This window comes from Oryctolagus cuniculus, chromosome 3, assembly GCF_964237555.1.
Source record: "Oryctolagus cuniculus chromosome 3, mOryCun1.1, whole genome shotgun sequence".
Lineage (NCBI taxonomy): Eukaryota > Metazoa > Chordata > Mammalia > Lagomorpha > Leporidae > Oryctolagus > Oryctolagus cuniculus.
Genome location: NC_091434.1, coordinates 128,445,541 through 128,461,388, shown reverse-complemented (window position 1 = coordinate 128,461,388; position 15,848 = coordinate 128,445,541). Strand labels below are relative to the sequence as shown.

The 15,848-nt window shown below is 42.6% G+C and overlaps 1 protein-coding gene across 49 annotated transcripts in view; it reads right to left on the bottom strand.

Moving 5' to 3' along the window:
* The window catches only part of CLASP1 (cytoplasmic linker associated protein 1), a 295,826-nt gene that overhangs the window by 241,106 nt on the left and 38,872 nt on the right, over positions 1-15,848 (bottom strand). For all 49 annotated transcript variants that reach the window (XM_051838605.2, XM_051838621.2, XM_051838622.2 and 46 more), the window contains exon 2: positions 12,147-12,629. In XM_051838605.2, the coding sequence (XP_051694565.1) occupies positions 12,147-12,341 (195 nt within the window). In that variant the 5' untranslated portion in view covers positions 12,342-12,629. The remainder of the gene's footprint in view (positions 1-12,146; positions 12,630-15,848) is intronic.

Sequence of the window (15,848 nt, the reverse complement as noted above, 5' to 3'; positions counted from 1 at the left end):
TTCTCTCTCACTAACTCTACCTGTCAAAATAAATAAATAAATTAAAAAAAAATACTATGGGTGATTTTCAATTTTTTCACCATGACTTTGTTGGTCTCCTTATGCTTGTAAACAGGTATATATCACTTTTAATGTAATATAAACAAAATTATCTTTCTAAATCAACATTTGCAAAAATACTTCAATTAAACAGTCTCAAGAAATGTGTTTTAAAAAGTTGCTCCCAATATGTGTGTAAAAATCACAATGCATATAAAGCTTAGGACCCTAAGCTGAAGTAAGAAATCAGAAAAGTATTTTAAAAGTATCCAGTGTTTTTTCTTAAAGCCATCGTCTCTAAATCAGAATAAAATCAAATACATTATGCAAGGGAAGAACCTGTCTATCCACAGTCCTAAATTACTTCCTGAAGCCTTAACTCTCCAATCACCCCAGTCCTACGTTTAGCAACATTAATAGCAAAATGACTGCCTTCCTAATGTCATCACTTCTCCCTCACTTGCCCTTAGTCCTGGTCCACACCACCTTCCCCAGGTTCTTAACTCTCCAGGCATCGGCAGTGCTTGCATCTCTGCCCTCCCTGAGATTCTTCAAAGGCTTCCACTGCCCACCCTGAGAGTCAGTTCTAAGGTCCTTACTGAGATAGGGCAGTCTCTCCCGACCGACCTCTGGGGTCCTTTATCTGAGAAAATGTAATACCTGCTTTATTATTGTTAATAATAACACCTGTACCATGAGCTCGCTCTCTCCCTCCACCAATTCCACTTCTCTTTCCTCACCCTAAAGACTTTCTCATCCACTAAGCTTTTAAGAATGATTAAACACAGAGTGATGGGAGTGGTTGTTTGGCCTAGCGATTAAGATGTCTGCATACCACATCAGCATACCAGGGTTAAATACTGCCTCTGGATCCTGACTCCCCTTTCCTGCCAGTGCAGACCCTGGGAGGCAGCACTGATGCCTCAAGTGATTGAGTGGCTGAGGCCCACATGAAAGAACTCAACTGAGTTCCCATTTTTGACCCAGCCCAGCTCCGCCCCAGCCATTGCAGGCATTTAGGGAGTGAACCAAGAATGAGAGTACACACTCACTCGCCTGCTCTCTCAAATAAATTTAAATTAAAAAAAAATTTTTAAACAGATTCCTACCAACCATCATACCTCACACAAAGAGCTTCCTTCTCACATGTAACCCCATCTACTTGGTCCACAGTAGGCAGCCATCTCCCCATCTACTCGGTCCACAGTAGGCACCCATCTTTAACAGCTCCTCTTCACCTTCATCAAAATCCTACCTACAAAGCAGCTGGAGCTCAGATAATTCCTCCAGGCTGCCCTTCTGTTCTCTACTTCAGGCCATTTTTATCCAGTTTCACTGGATTCTTTACTGTGGTCCTTGTATCAGGCTCTTCCTCTACCTAACCTGTTAAAAAGTGGAGTTGTGGCATAGCAAGTTAAACTATAGCCTGCAATGCTAGCATCTCATTGGGTGCCACTTCAAGTCCTGGCTGCTTCCCTCCCAATCCAGCTCCCTGTTAATGCACCTGGAAGATGGCCCAGTTACTTGGGTCCCTGGCACCCACATGGGAGACCTAGATGGAGTGCCAGGTACCCAGCTTCGGCTTGGCCCAGCCCTGGATGGACATTATGGCCATTTAGGGAGTGAACCAGCAGATGCACGATGTTTCTCTCTGTTTTTCCCTCTCTCTGTGACTTCAAAACAAATAAATAAATCTTAAAGGGGGCAGAGGTTCAGCCAGCTTTGTGGTTTCTTTTCACTTAAATGCTGACAAGTCCCCTGGGCCCAAGGCTCAAATTGGTGAGTTCTGTCCACAGTGGAATAACCTGGATCTCAACACTCACCTCTGGGTCATCTATTTTCACACTCTGCATTTCACTCCTCCTGCAAAGTGGCCTTTAGTATCCTGCTACATCCAGGAAGGCATCTTGCTAGGATGTGTCTTCTTGTATTATCTATGAAACTTTACAGATGACCATACTCTAAATACTAAGAAAACCCAGACACAATTAAGATGCCTTAAATAACTTATGAAAGTAAATTCCTTTAAGATTCATTTTAAACACTTTTTCTCCTTTCACAATAGTTCCTTTGAAGGATAACTATCAAAAGACACACTTCACTCCTTCTAAATACAGAGACATAGGCTACACATTTCAAAAACACATGGAGCCAACTAATAAAGAAGAAAAGGTGGAACTAGAAAATCCCAGCGTAGTAATATTTTAGGCAAGAATTATCAACAGATGCTAAAATCAGCAGGTGAAAGTTTAATGAAAAATGAGATATTTATGTAGTCTCAAATTATCCCCTCTTCCCAAGATACTTATTAGTTATAAAACGAAAAACAGTAACTTTTTAAAGAACCCCAACAAACACTTCTTTCATCAAGTAGGACAAGGGGCTACCATGGGCTTTCTGACATGAAGCATTGAGAAGGACACAACATCACTTCCGTGGTATTCCTGCCATAAAGGCACAAACTTCATCTAACCAGGAGTAACTGTCAAACAAGCTCAAACTGCAGGGCTATTCAGAGTAAGCAGCCTGTACTCTTCAACAGTATTAAGTCAGGAAGGACTAAAGAGCGACTATTACAAAGTAAGTGGGGCTTGCAGACATGAAACCTAATGTAACAGGTGCTCCTGGAATGCACCATGAAAAGTCATTTCTTAATTTTGTTATAAAGTTAAGTTTGAACAAGAAGTGAAATCTGAATAAGACTTACAGATTAGGAAGATTAGTATTAACAGTCTATCAGTCCTGACTTAATTACATAAATGAATGTCCTTATTTTGGAAGTACACACAAGTATTTAGGAGCAATGGAGCACCATATCTACAATTTACTCCCACACAGTTCAGAAACAGAAATACGCATAAAGGAGAACTGCTAAAACAATCCTGGTAAAGAGTTAACACTAGGATCTAGGTGAAACACACATGAAAATTCTTTGCACTGCTTTTTGAAATTTTCCTGTAGGTTTAAATATTTCCCAAAAGAAAAAGCTGAAAAAGTACTATGTTCATGATCCAGCTAGGATCAAATAACTATTTTAAATACATTACTCTTGAATTATTTTTGTTTATTAAAGTACAAATGAGTTGCTTCTCTCAGAAATCAGTCTTCTAAATTGTTATTGTGCAGTACTATCTGTACCCTTTTCTTTATGCTCCCGTACATGAACAAATATACTGAACAAGTATAAAGAAAGTTTTGTATATTGCTTCAGAGGTGGCCTCTACAGTCAGACTGTCCAGATTAAAATCCTACCTCTGACACTTTCTAGTCATATAACTTGGGCAAGTTCCTTCACTTTTCTTAGGCAGCTTCCCCGGGTGAATGGGAATAATCACAGGTCTCGTCACATACATGTACCATGATTACATGAGCTTTGCAGCCAAGGCACTCAACAGTGTCTGGCACATTGTAAGTGCATAATAAACGTCAGTTGTTAATAAACATAAGCTGTCACGTACTCAGCTTCACGGTTGCGCCCATGATCTCACCCCAGCTGTTTCTTATTCTGTTTGCTCTGACATTCAAATTAGATTTCTTCTATTATCTATACTCTTATTTAAATTTCAGTTTTCTGAAACAAGGCCAAGTATATATGTTAAAAGTAAACAGAACCAGCCGGCGCCGCGGCTCAATAGGCTAATCCTCCGCCTAGCGGCGCCGGCACACCAGGTTCTAGTCCCGGTCGGGGCGCCGGATTCTGTCCCGGTTGCCCCTCTTCCAGGCCAGCCCTCTGCTGTGGCCAGGGAGTGCAGTGGAGGATGGCCCAGGTGCTTGGGCCCTGCACCCCATGGGAGACCAGGAAAAGCACCTGGCTCCTGGCTCCTGCCATCGGATCAGCGCGGTGCGCCGGCCGCAGCGCGCCGGCCGCGGCGGCCATTGGAGGGTGAACCAACGGCAAAGGAAGACCTTTCTCTCTGTCTCTCTCTCTCACTGTCCACTCTGCCTGTCAAAAAAAAAATAAAAAATAAAAAAAATAAAAAAATAATAAAATAAATAAAATAAATAAACAGAACCAGTGAAATCCTAATAAAACAGGAGTCCAAAATCAATGAACTTACACGAGCCAGTTTTAAACTCACCCTGCACTGGCCAGCTGCTATTCTGGCTCAGGGACTTCCTTATCAACACTGAACTTACAGATTCATACCTCCTTACAAAAGATCTCAGGACTCTGTCCCAGGGCATAGGCTAGTTGGCAGGGATACAGGCAGACATACAACATCAGTCCTGAGTCATTTAACTTTCTACAGATCCTATTATCATTTGGCCTGATTCACTAACTACATGATGTCTTCATCAGCCTCCTTTTACTGACCTTATGCTACATACAAAACACAATGCTGGGGCCAGTGCTGCGGCACAGCAGGTTAAAGTCATGGCCTGAAGGGCTGGCATCCCATATGGGCGCCAGTTCTAGTCCCGGCTGCTCCACTTCCGACCCAGCTCTCTGCTGTGGCCTGGGATAGCAGTAGAAGATTGTCCAAGTCCTTGGGCTCCTGCACCCGCATGGGAGACCCAGAGAAAACTCCTGGCTCTTGGCTTCGGATCAGCACAGCTCGGGCCCTTGTGGCCATCTGGGGAGTGAACCAGCAAATGGAGGACCTCTCTCTCTCTGTCTCTACCTCTCCGTGTAACTCTGTCTTTCAATTAAATAAAATAAATCTTAAAACACACACACACACACACACACACACAGTGCTGTCACACCCTATGTCCACTGGCTCAGCTCAGTCCTCATGCAGTAAGCACCATCACACAGTCTTCACGCAGCAGGTGTTTTCAGACTCATTCTACAGATGAGGAAATACGTTCAGGGAGAGAAAAGGGCCTGCTCACAGATTTAAGTGGTGGAGCCATGATGAATCCAGACGTTTCACACTCAAATCTGAATTATCTCCCACATTTGCCCTTGTTCACGTGTTGCCCTTGCTCACGTGTAAATGCATATTTAGGAAGAAATGACATTAATTACACACAGCAGGGACACCATTTTCACTTGGCAATCTACCTAAGTTATCTTTCCTGCAGTTCTTTGTTGTGCTTAAGGCAGCTCACTACAGCTTCTCTACACAACACCAGAGAAATTCAGCTCCTGCAGCCAGCCACCAGGACCACACTACAAGGAAAGCTTGGGAAGAAGGAAACCTCTGAAGGGACGCATCACCTGGTGGCAGCACTGAGCAGACTGCCAGAAAAGGAAACAAGTCACTTAATCTGAATCCAATAATCTTTTCTGGCTCTCCTCTCAAGGACACAGAGGGGGAATACAAACCTCAATGAGAGCCAAGATTCTGGAGATAGGAGAGAAAAATGAAAGGACCGCCCCTTATCTGGCAACACATTCCCCTCCTGCCATAAACACACTTGATCCAGGGGGAACACTGCCCCCAGAAACAGGGCTGCCCAGAAAGGGAGGCTCTGAGAACCCTTTGCAACTCCTTTTGATTCTTCACGGCCCCATTTAATTCCACCTCTCTGTTATAATGTCTCTCCAACTAAGCATACCTATTTTTTTTTCCTTTTCTACACTACAACTTCCATAAGAAGGCACTTTGAAACTGGATGGAAAAGGTGCGCTGAGAAAAAACAATGCATGGATTTCAAAAACTTTCACACAAAAATAAACTTACCTTTCATTTCATTTTTCCACAAACTTTCTGAAGTACCCTTATGTACATTCTTACAATACCATTTAGCATTGAATTATTTCATTATCCCACACTGTGCAATCACACACTGTGCTCTCCTATGCCCTCCCCATCTGCCCAGTCAGACTATACAGATCCCTACAGCAGAGACACAGGAAGTGCTAGCTAACAGGGATCCTACATTTCAAACACAATGCAGCACAGCCTTGAGACAAAGGTGCATAGGATTGAAGTTCACAAATACCAGGTTGGACAGACCTGGCCAGGCAGTGTGAGGGTAGGACCTTGCCCCGCTGTCTACACCCAGCTCCCAGTGCAGCATCTATTATATCATAAGCATTTAATGAGTTCAAGTTCCAGAAACCTTAATTAGTAGCTCTGTCACCTTGAACAAGTTACATGACTTCTTTGAGCATAATCTATAAAATGGGAATAACAATATCGACCCCACAGAGTAATTATAAGCAATTATTAAAAAAGGAAAACATACTTAATGTAATTTCTGGTTCACAGTAAATGTGTCATAGTCCTGGGCTATCATTATTCATTTACAATGTTAAACACAGGTCCACAATTGCTAATCTAAAACTCCACAGACCAGATGTGATCTAGAACACAGAATTTCTGAGGTTTCAAGAAGGTAAAATAGTGCATACAGTATATGTAATAACTCCTTGAATGAATTTGGGGCAATAAACCCATAGTCAAACATCTTAATATTTTTGCAATGAAACATGCCTAAGCAGGTAAACAAACACTGTAAGTCATCTCATCTCAGGTGACCTCAGGGCAAATGACAAAAGCTTTGAAAAACTCTTGACTCTCAAAGAATTCCGGATTTGAAACTCTGGAGGACTGTGGGACCACATTCATAAGTGCAGCAGGTCCTCCAGGAAGCTGTTTCCACTGTGCCCACTAAAGGTGCAACTGCTTGGGCTGGTGAGGGTGCCAGGCAGTGTGGTACTGCAGTGCTCAGCAGAGTGAAGAGCTGTCGAGAACCTGGGAGAGCTGCATAACCTGAACCCCTTTACTGTCTCCAATGGCCAGAGCCAGGGAACCCCCATCCAGGACACATCACTCTTGGGTCATCCTTCCACAGAATGGTGGATGATACATGCAGGAATCTACCCCTCTATCCCCTCCTTGCTTCAGGTTTGAACCAAGACAAACAGGAAAGGAGATCAGGTCCATGAGAACAACCATATTTACAACTTAGGCTTGTTTTTATTTTTAACACATGAGTAATCTAGAAGAGAAGGCTTGTGAACTGAGTTTCCTCTTTCCCTCCAGGTCACTTCACAAGTCCCTCCAGATGGAACAGCACTCCTGCAATGTATCCCTAGTAGTATTCTGGATTTATAATTATTTCAATAACCAGTTAACCTTCAAGATGACGTATGCTAGCCCAGAAGTCCAAAGCCAGCTCATTGTAGCTGATCGGTGGTAGGCTAACAGAATTCAAACTAACATCAGTGAGTATAATGGCCGACCTTGGGACACAGTGGGTTAAGCCACTGCCTGCAACAGTGGCATCTCATATGAGCACCAGTTAGAGTCCTGGCCATTCCACTTCCAATCCAGCTCCCTGCTAATGTGCCTGGAAAGGCAATGGAAGACAGCCCAAGCCTGACACCCACATGGGAGAACTGGTTGAAGCGCCTGGTTCCTGGTTTCAGCATGGCCCAGCCCCAGCAGTTTCAACAATTTTGGGAGTAAACCCCAGTAGATGGAAGATATCTCTCTCCCTGTCTCTCTCTCTCCCACTCTGCCTTTCAAATAAAAATAAATCTTTAAAGAAACAGATTTAAAAAAAATTTTAAAGGTGGTCCAAACAAATCGTACTCTATTTAATATAAACTAATGCTCCCTCCCATTCCTCATCCCTCAACACCCAAGGGGGACTGAGTCCAGGACCCCAGCAAACATCAAAATCTGCAGATGCTCAGGGCTCATACATAGAATGGTCTAAATCATCTCTGGATGACTTAAAATAACAGTGTAAACACTATGCAAATATCAGTATCTTGCATTGCACAGTGAACACTGACAAGAACAACCACATGGCTCATAGAGGACACCAACTGCACAGCCCTCAGCGCTACATGGTACAAGAACCACCTTACTACTCTTCTCCCAGATGAATTCCCAATGGTTCCCATCATTGAGAAAAAAGTGTTACCTACATGTTATATAGTAGGTACTCAATGAGCTTCTGCAGAGGTAGGCAAACCATAGTCCAAGAGTCAAAGCAGCCCTTATCCCATTTATGTAAGTCCAGAATTACTGGAACACAGCCAAGCCCATTCACTCATGTATTAACTGTGGCTGCTTTTGCAATACAATGGCCCAGACTAGCTGAATATTTCAGGAAGACCATATGGGAAATGAAGCCTAAAATACAGGTATTTACTGTCTGGCCTTAAAGAAGTTTGCAGACTCCTGTTCTTATAAAAGGAACACTGACTAAAGAATTAGAGAGACCTGTATTTAAATCCCATTTGCATGATCACCAGCAGAAATTACCTTGTATTTCTGGGGCTTGGTTACCTCATGTGTAAAATTAGGATACCATCCTCTACCCTACAGGGATGTTGCACAGAGTAAATGAGGTAAGACAAATAAAATGCTTCACACATAGTAAGAAATGAATGGCAGCTATTAAACTGCAATTAATACCACATCCAAATTGTCTACCTATTAAGAAATACTCAAAGGTACAGTTATTCACACATCAGCCAAATATTTCAAACTAAGACATTGTGCTAGCATTCATCTACCTTTCTGCTAAGAAAAGAAGTAACACCAGCATCATTGTTTTGGAAGGCCAGAACTACTCCCTCCCCTTTCTCCTCTTATTACCTCATTAGTCCTTAATCATTAAAGAGAGAGAGAGAGAGAGAGAGAGAGAGAGAGAGAGAGAGAGAGAGAGAATGAATTAAAAAAGCCCAGCTCCAAAACTTTATTAATATAAAATTAATCCCTTCAATCCATACTATATAAACAAAGGTCAAATAAAATATACCTTAGACTCTGATGAGAAATCTTGTTCAATGATTAATAAAAATAGGGGTGGAGATGGAGGGGCAGACATTTGGCTCAGTGGTTAAATGCTACCTAGGATACCCACATCCCATATTGGAGTGCCTGGGTTGGAGTATCCACTCCTCTTTGATTCAGCTTCATTCCCATACATAATGTAGAAGGCAGCAGGTGATGGCTCAAGTAGCTGGGTCCCTGTTCAGACTCCTGCTTCAGCCTGGCCCAGTTCCAGCTGTTGTGGGCATTTGGAGAGTGAACCAATGGGTGAAAGATATATAGATAGACAGACAGACCTCTGTCACTCCACCCTTCAAATAAATAAAAATTTTGAAAAGGGGGAAAGTGTGAAAAGATAAGCTTCCAGATTTCAGCAAAGTAAACAGCAACACTAGCCAAGTAGTCTAAGTTCTGAGTTCACTATGCTTGTTAAGCAAATACTATGCTCTTGGCTCTAGGTTCCTGCTGTGAACACAGCAGACCATCCCAACACTTAAGAGAACTTACACCAGGGGCTGGTCAGTTCTGTGTAAGCTCAGAACCACAACACATGGCCTCTCTGTATTGAGTGATACTGGAGAACCTGAGGATTCCCAAGCAATTACCTAGTCTAACATCTGCACTGCACAAACAGGTTAACTGAACTGTCCATGATTACAGGCAAGTTGTTAGCAAACCCTGTCTTCCTCATACTCCTTCACATCTCTGTCTCTGCTTAGGAATTACTTCACGAAGGATCAAGTGTCAACCTTTCCCTCCTCTGTGACCCTGCAGATGCTATTCTGGAAAAACTACCCAATCTTCAAAATCATGAATTCCTCTAGGCAGTGTTACTTCTTTCTCATTCTGTATTCCTACAGGACTCTGCATTTCTATTACTGCACACATCATATTGCAATGTGATCATCTGCCTATTTATTAGTCCCCCATACCTGACTATGAGCTCCTGGAAGACAGGAAGAATGTGTTAATAACAGCCACTAACATCTGAGTGCTTACTATGTAACAGACGTGTGGTAACTTTATATACTCTCACTTGGGGAAACCAAGGCTAGCTCATGCAGTGTGGCAGACTCATTAATTTAACATCCATGTTAACCTGGTCCCATCTCCAACTTTCTCCTTCCTGTTCTAATATCCACCTGCCCTTCACGTGGCCAGATGCTTCACTCGGGAGAGACTGGACCCCTCCTTAAGATTATGGTTGAAGTAGACTAAGCATGATGAAAGCAATTACAGCTACCCATTCCATCTTCCCGCTGTGCTAGAACAGACATCCAAACTTACTCTGGCCAATGTGATGTATTTAGAAGTCTGCTGGGAAGATACAAGATACAAGTAAAAGATACAAGAAGATGCTCTTCTTCTTGGTCATGGCCTTAACTACTACTGGACTTATCCGAGAAACTGTCCTCATAGTAACTTTAAGTCAACTGAATCTGCTTTCAGTTATTGTCAGCCAGAAACATCTTAATACCCACATGGAAAAAGTAGTAGGGGTGTGATTCAAACACAGACAAGGTGACTTCACAGCCCTCAAAAATGTAATGGCAGCGGCGCCACGGCTCAATAGGCTAATTCTCTGCCTTGCGGCGCCGGCACACCGGGTTCTAGTCCTGGTCGGGGCACCAGATTCTGTCCCGGTTGCCCCTCTTCCAGGCCAACTCTCTGCTGTGGCCAGGGAGGGCAGTGGAGGATGGCCCAAGTGCTTGGGCCCTGCACCTGCATGGGAGACCAGGAGAAGCACCTGGCTCCTGGCTTCAGATCAGCGCGGTGCGCAGGCCGCGGCGGCCATTGGAGAGTGAACCAACGGTAAAGGAAGACCTTTCTCTCTGTCTCTCTCTCTCTCTCTCTGTCCACTCTGTCAAAAAAAAAAAAAAAAGTAATGGCTACACTCGCTCTCTTATCACCTTTCATCCCTTTAACACTCCTACCATCCAGCAATTTGTTAACATAAAGAAGCATTTGTTAACTTAAACTAACTGAATAAATATATGAATGAAATAGAATTGGCTGGCGCCACGGCTCAATAGGCTAATCCTCTGCTTTGCGGCGGCGCCGGCACACCGGGTTCTAGTCCCGGTCAGGGCGTCGGATTCTGTCCCGGTTGCCCCTCTTCCAGGCCAGCTCTCTGCTGTGGCCCTGGAGTGCAGAGAGGAAGGCCCAAGTCTTTGGGCCCTGCACCCGCAGGGGAGACCAGGAGAAGCACCTGGCTCCTGGCTTCTGATCAGCACGATGCGCCGGCCGCAGTGCGCCGGCCGCGGCGGCCATTGGAGGGTGAACCAACGGCAAAAGGAAGACCTTTCTCTCTGTCTCTCTCTCTCACTGTCCACTCTGTCTGTCAAAAATAAAAAAAAAATAAATAAATAAGTAAAATAAATAGAATATAAGCTCAGTTTCCAAAGACAGATAAGGATAAATTCTATATCCCACTGTAAGTGAAATATTAGGGCCTTAGGCAACACCCTTAAAGTATAAAGCCTGATTGCCCTTAGATGAGAGGCTGAGGTTTAATATATCTGGAAAATAGAGCTTACACTATAGCAAATAAGGGAATCCTGTAAGCACCACTTTCCAAGTCCAAACCAATCTCAGAAGACTGAATCAATGAGAAAGCACCAAAAACTCTGCTCCTGTAAGCCCCCTGACAATGTCCACAGCAACTATCAGTAGGTACACACACAGCCCACAGTTCCTTCCAGTTCAACCTTGATCCACAGCAACCATCCTCCTGACAAAGTAAAAGGGACAAGGAAGTATGCAGAGAAAGAGAATGATACTTCCTCAGCACTTGAAGACCCACACAGTCTTTGAATGGTAAAATGGTCAATCTTCACAACTCATTTAGGCCACAGAACCCTGACCCCTTCAACTCACACTTCCCACCAAGGGTGCACGAAGAGCCTTAATCTCTAGAACCCAAAAGATCTCCTCTATGCCACTGACCACAGTCAGAGAAGAGTCCTTGACAACTCATGCTATCTCTGGCCAGCTGGCTGAGCTGACCTCAGAGCAGTAAGCTGAAGGCAGAACACTCTGCACATCCCATTGCCAATGCAATCCCGCAGAGAAAATTAGTCAAGGCACTTGTTATTCATGAACAGCCACTTATCAAGGTCTCATGACCCACTCACTGCAAGACACACCACAAACATGAACTTCAAGGCTGCAAATGCTTGTAAACTTTCCAGCATACAGGCTTCTCCTCACCCAGATGTTCACTTGGCATTCCAAAGTGCATAAAGATACGGATTTTTTTTTTATCTTGAATAAAAATCAAAGAAAACTCCACGTGCTCTAGAATAAAATATCTAAGAGCCATGAGCCAAAAAAGTAAATTAATGGAAGCCAAGGAATCACGCTGATTGCTCATGAAGGATTTTTTAAGGACCAATTTTGATTTAACAAGGCAACTCAACTTACCTTGTAATTGCTAGAGTTCACCCAAGAGGTAGCAAGTCCATCCACAAGCTTATCTAACATGGTCTGGTCATGCTCAAGGTCGGCAGACTTCTGTTTATCTGAGAAATAGTCTATAAGTTCTTGGCCAACCTGCAGTCGTTTCCCCACATCCTTTTGCAACACCTGTGCCAGGCAGGACTCCATGCGAGGCTCCATGGTGGAATTCAAATCCAGATCCAGCAAAGGCTAGAGGGCAGTCAGGATGACTCCCTCCCAGTACCCGTATCTGGGAAGCTGCCTCTTTGTTTGCTGAAGGTTACTAAGAGCCTGTGTTTCAAAGATGCAATCTGGGGAATGGCAACAATGCACCATGTGTGTCTGAAGAGCAGCTGGAAGGATATTAAAAGTCCAATTTAAATAACTAGCAGGAGATAAAGGAGTGAGTGGCAGAGTGATGTTCTTCTACTACTGGGTTTGAAATACTTCATAATTCAGCAGTCCATTCTGAAAAATAAGAGGACGAGAATGACAAATCAGCACAAATAACACAACACTCAAATGTTATGAAACAGTAAATCAAAGACAAAGCAATTCACGCTACAGAACTGTTTAGAATCACAAGCGAAGTGAGAAACTGGAATGCTTGGCAACCATATTGGACTAACATAATTATTATTTTTATCTTGAAGAACACTGAAGCCCAAAGCTACACAGTTGGTAGGCTGATGCTTTTCACACCTTTCCAGCTTGGGAATACACCAGGCAGGACAGCAATCTTCTGCTTTCACTAGCATATTTATTTGTAGCTTAAATTTTGCCTCTCACCAAAGTTGACCACCACTCTGTCTAAACTATGGTAGGCTTGCAGCTTACTGCTTCCCTCAGTCTTCTAAAAAATCAAGTACTACAAATGGAGCAGACTCCAGAGAAACAAGGTGGACCAAAGTGTCCAGTGTGGTCACATCAACCAAAGTCAAAGGTTGTACCTGCATCACAATTCTTGCTCAGCAACATTACAGTGGAGTGAGATGAAGTCCCTGCCCCTACCTTCCCAAGCAAAGAAAAGAGAGAGACAAAAAAGAAAGCAACATTATTCTGACCAGCTATTGAAACAGTATTCTCAGCTGACAAACACATCATTTGGGCCTAGTGTTTTGAAAAAATCAGATTTCAAAATCATGTTTGTGTATGGCAAAACACATGATACATAAACACTACCAATTTTTTTCTAATTAGACAAACTGTACAAGCTGCTTAGTTAACCTACAGCTGCAGGAACAATTGAACACATTTGTATCTTACTCCAATTCCTTCTAAAGCCATGATAATATCTTTCATTCTAAAACAAGAAGACACATAGGAAACCTTTATTCATGATACAGCAACTCCTTCATATTGAATGAAATTGAAGTATTCTTCACAATAACAGTAAATCTCAACTTTAAAAGGTTTTATATTGGAGTGCCTGAGTGCAAATCCTGGCTCCACTCCCAATTTCACCTCCCTACTAATGCACACCTTGGGAGACAGCAATGATGGCTCAAACACTTGGGTCCCTGTCACCCATGCAGTAGATTCAAACTGGGCTTCTGGCTTACAAGTTGTTACAGGCATTTGGGGAGTGAACAATGTATGTAGGAGCAGTTGATCTCAAACTCTCAATCTCTCTCCCCCACCACCTATTAGACAAAATGAAAATAAATAAATACAGAAATCTTTTAAAAAGGTTCTCTTGTAACTCTGTCTCACAAATCAAGCAAATTTAGGGTTCTGTGTTTCTCTACCTCCTGACAACACCCCATTGCCACCAAGTCACAGAATCACAGATTCTGTTAATCACTAGGAATCATTTAAATGAAGACATCAAATGAGGAAAATCCTCCTTCAAAGCCTGGCATATGGCTATCTACCTTCTATTTGCTTCTAGTCATGCAGGGGGTGGGAAGCAATGGCATTCAACAAGACTCACTACCTCAAAGAACAATCCTTTCTTAACTAAGGGGATATCTGTTTAGGCCCTTTTACCCAGGTAGTTATTCAAATACATAAAACAGCTATTATCCTTCATTCCAATATTCATTCCAAAGAGAAACTCCAGATCCTTAATCAGCTATTACATTGGACTAAGGAAAGTATCAATGATATGGGAAACTCGAGAATCGACAGCCCAACAAGTAGATCAATCATCAGGCTATAGTAGATTAAAAATGGCCACAAATTCTTTGCTACTCTTCTCCTGTCCCCTCCTACAGTGACTCTCTGAGCTTGGCCCTGTGAACTGCTTTGGCCAGTGGGTAATTCAGCAACTGTAAAAGCAAGCAGAGGCTTGATATACTTGAAATACTGCCTGGGATGGCAATACTAAAAGGTCTAGAACTGGAACAAGAGAGGTCATGTGGAGGAAAACCAACATGCTCCAACCAACAGCCAGCAGCAACTACCAGACACGTATGTGAAGCCACCTGGAATATCTAGCCCTTACATTCATCACAGCTGCACAAATAAATTCAAGGAATTAAGCACACAAACCACTAACTAGCCAAATAACAGGATCACAAAAAAACAGTATTTCAATATTGTTTTAGGCCACTAAGTTTACAGTGGTTTGCTATACAGTGGTAGATAACTGATACATTACTTCTTCCCCTAAACAGCTCTTCTATCCTCAATGAGAATTTCATGTCTTACTCCTTTGAAAGGTCTAAAAGCAACAATACTAGCCAATAATAATAAAGCCATTTTAAAGCATCTAGCTTCTACACTAGGTGTCAGGTGCTGTACTAAGTGACTATATATACTACTTCTAATTCCTCAACCAATTCCATAAAGGAAGTTTTAAACTCCCTATTTTATAAATGAAGAAACTGAGTGAAGTAAGGGTAAGTAATATCCCAAGTAAGTAATATCACTGCATGGGAAGTGAGTTTCCTTTCCTCATTTGCAAACCCTCAGTATTAGAAGTCTGGACCATTTCTGTTCTGATTTAGAGAAAGAAGGTCAGACTTTGTGCTTAGGACGTTGTCTCATGTTATGAGGCAACAAGCAAGAAAGCAAAGTCTCCATTCCTTAAGTAAACACTAGCGAAGATTTTCTTTGTTCAACTATCCACTATGAAAAATTTTATTTACTTATTTATTATTTATTTGAAAGAGAGGAAGAGAAAGAGATATCCCATTTGTCGGTTCATTCCACAAATGCCCACCACAACAGCTGGGGCCGGGCAAAGCTAATGCCAGAAGCCAAGAACTCAGTTCAGGCCTCCCAAGTGGGTGGCAGGAACCCAAGTACCTGAGTCATTGCCTGCTACCTCCCACAGTAGGCATTATCAGTAAGCTAGAATCTAAAGCAGAGCCAGGACTCGAACCCAGGCACTCCAATAAGAGATGTGGGTGTTCCAAGCAGCAACTTTTTTTTTTAACTTTTATTTAATGAATATAGATTTCCAAAGTACAGCTTATGGACTACATTGGCTCCCCCCGCCATGACTTCCCTCCCACCCGCAACCCTCCCATTTCCTGTTCTCTCTCCCCTTCCATTCATATCAAGATTCATTTTCAATTTTCTATATATACAGAAGATCAGTTTAGTATACATTAAGTAAAGATTTCAACAGTTTGCACCCACATAGAAACACAAAGTGAAAAATACTGTTTGAGTACTCGTTATAGCATTAAATCTCAATGTACAGCACATTAAGGACAGAGATCCTACATGAGGAGTAAG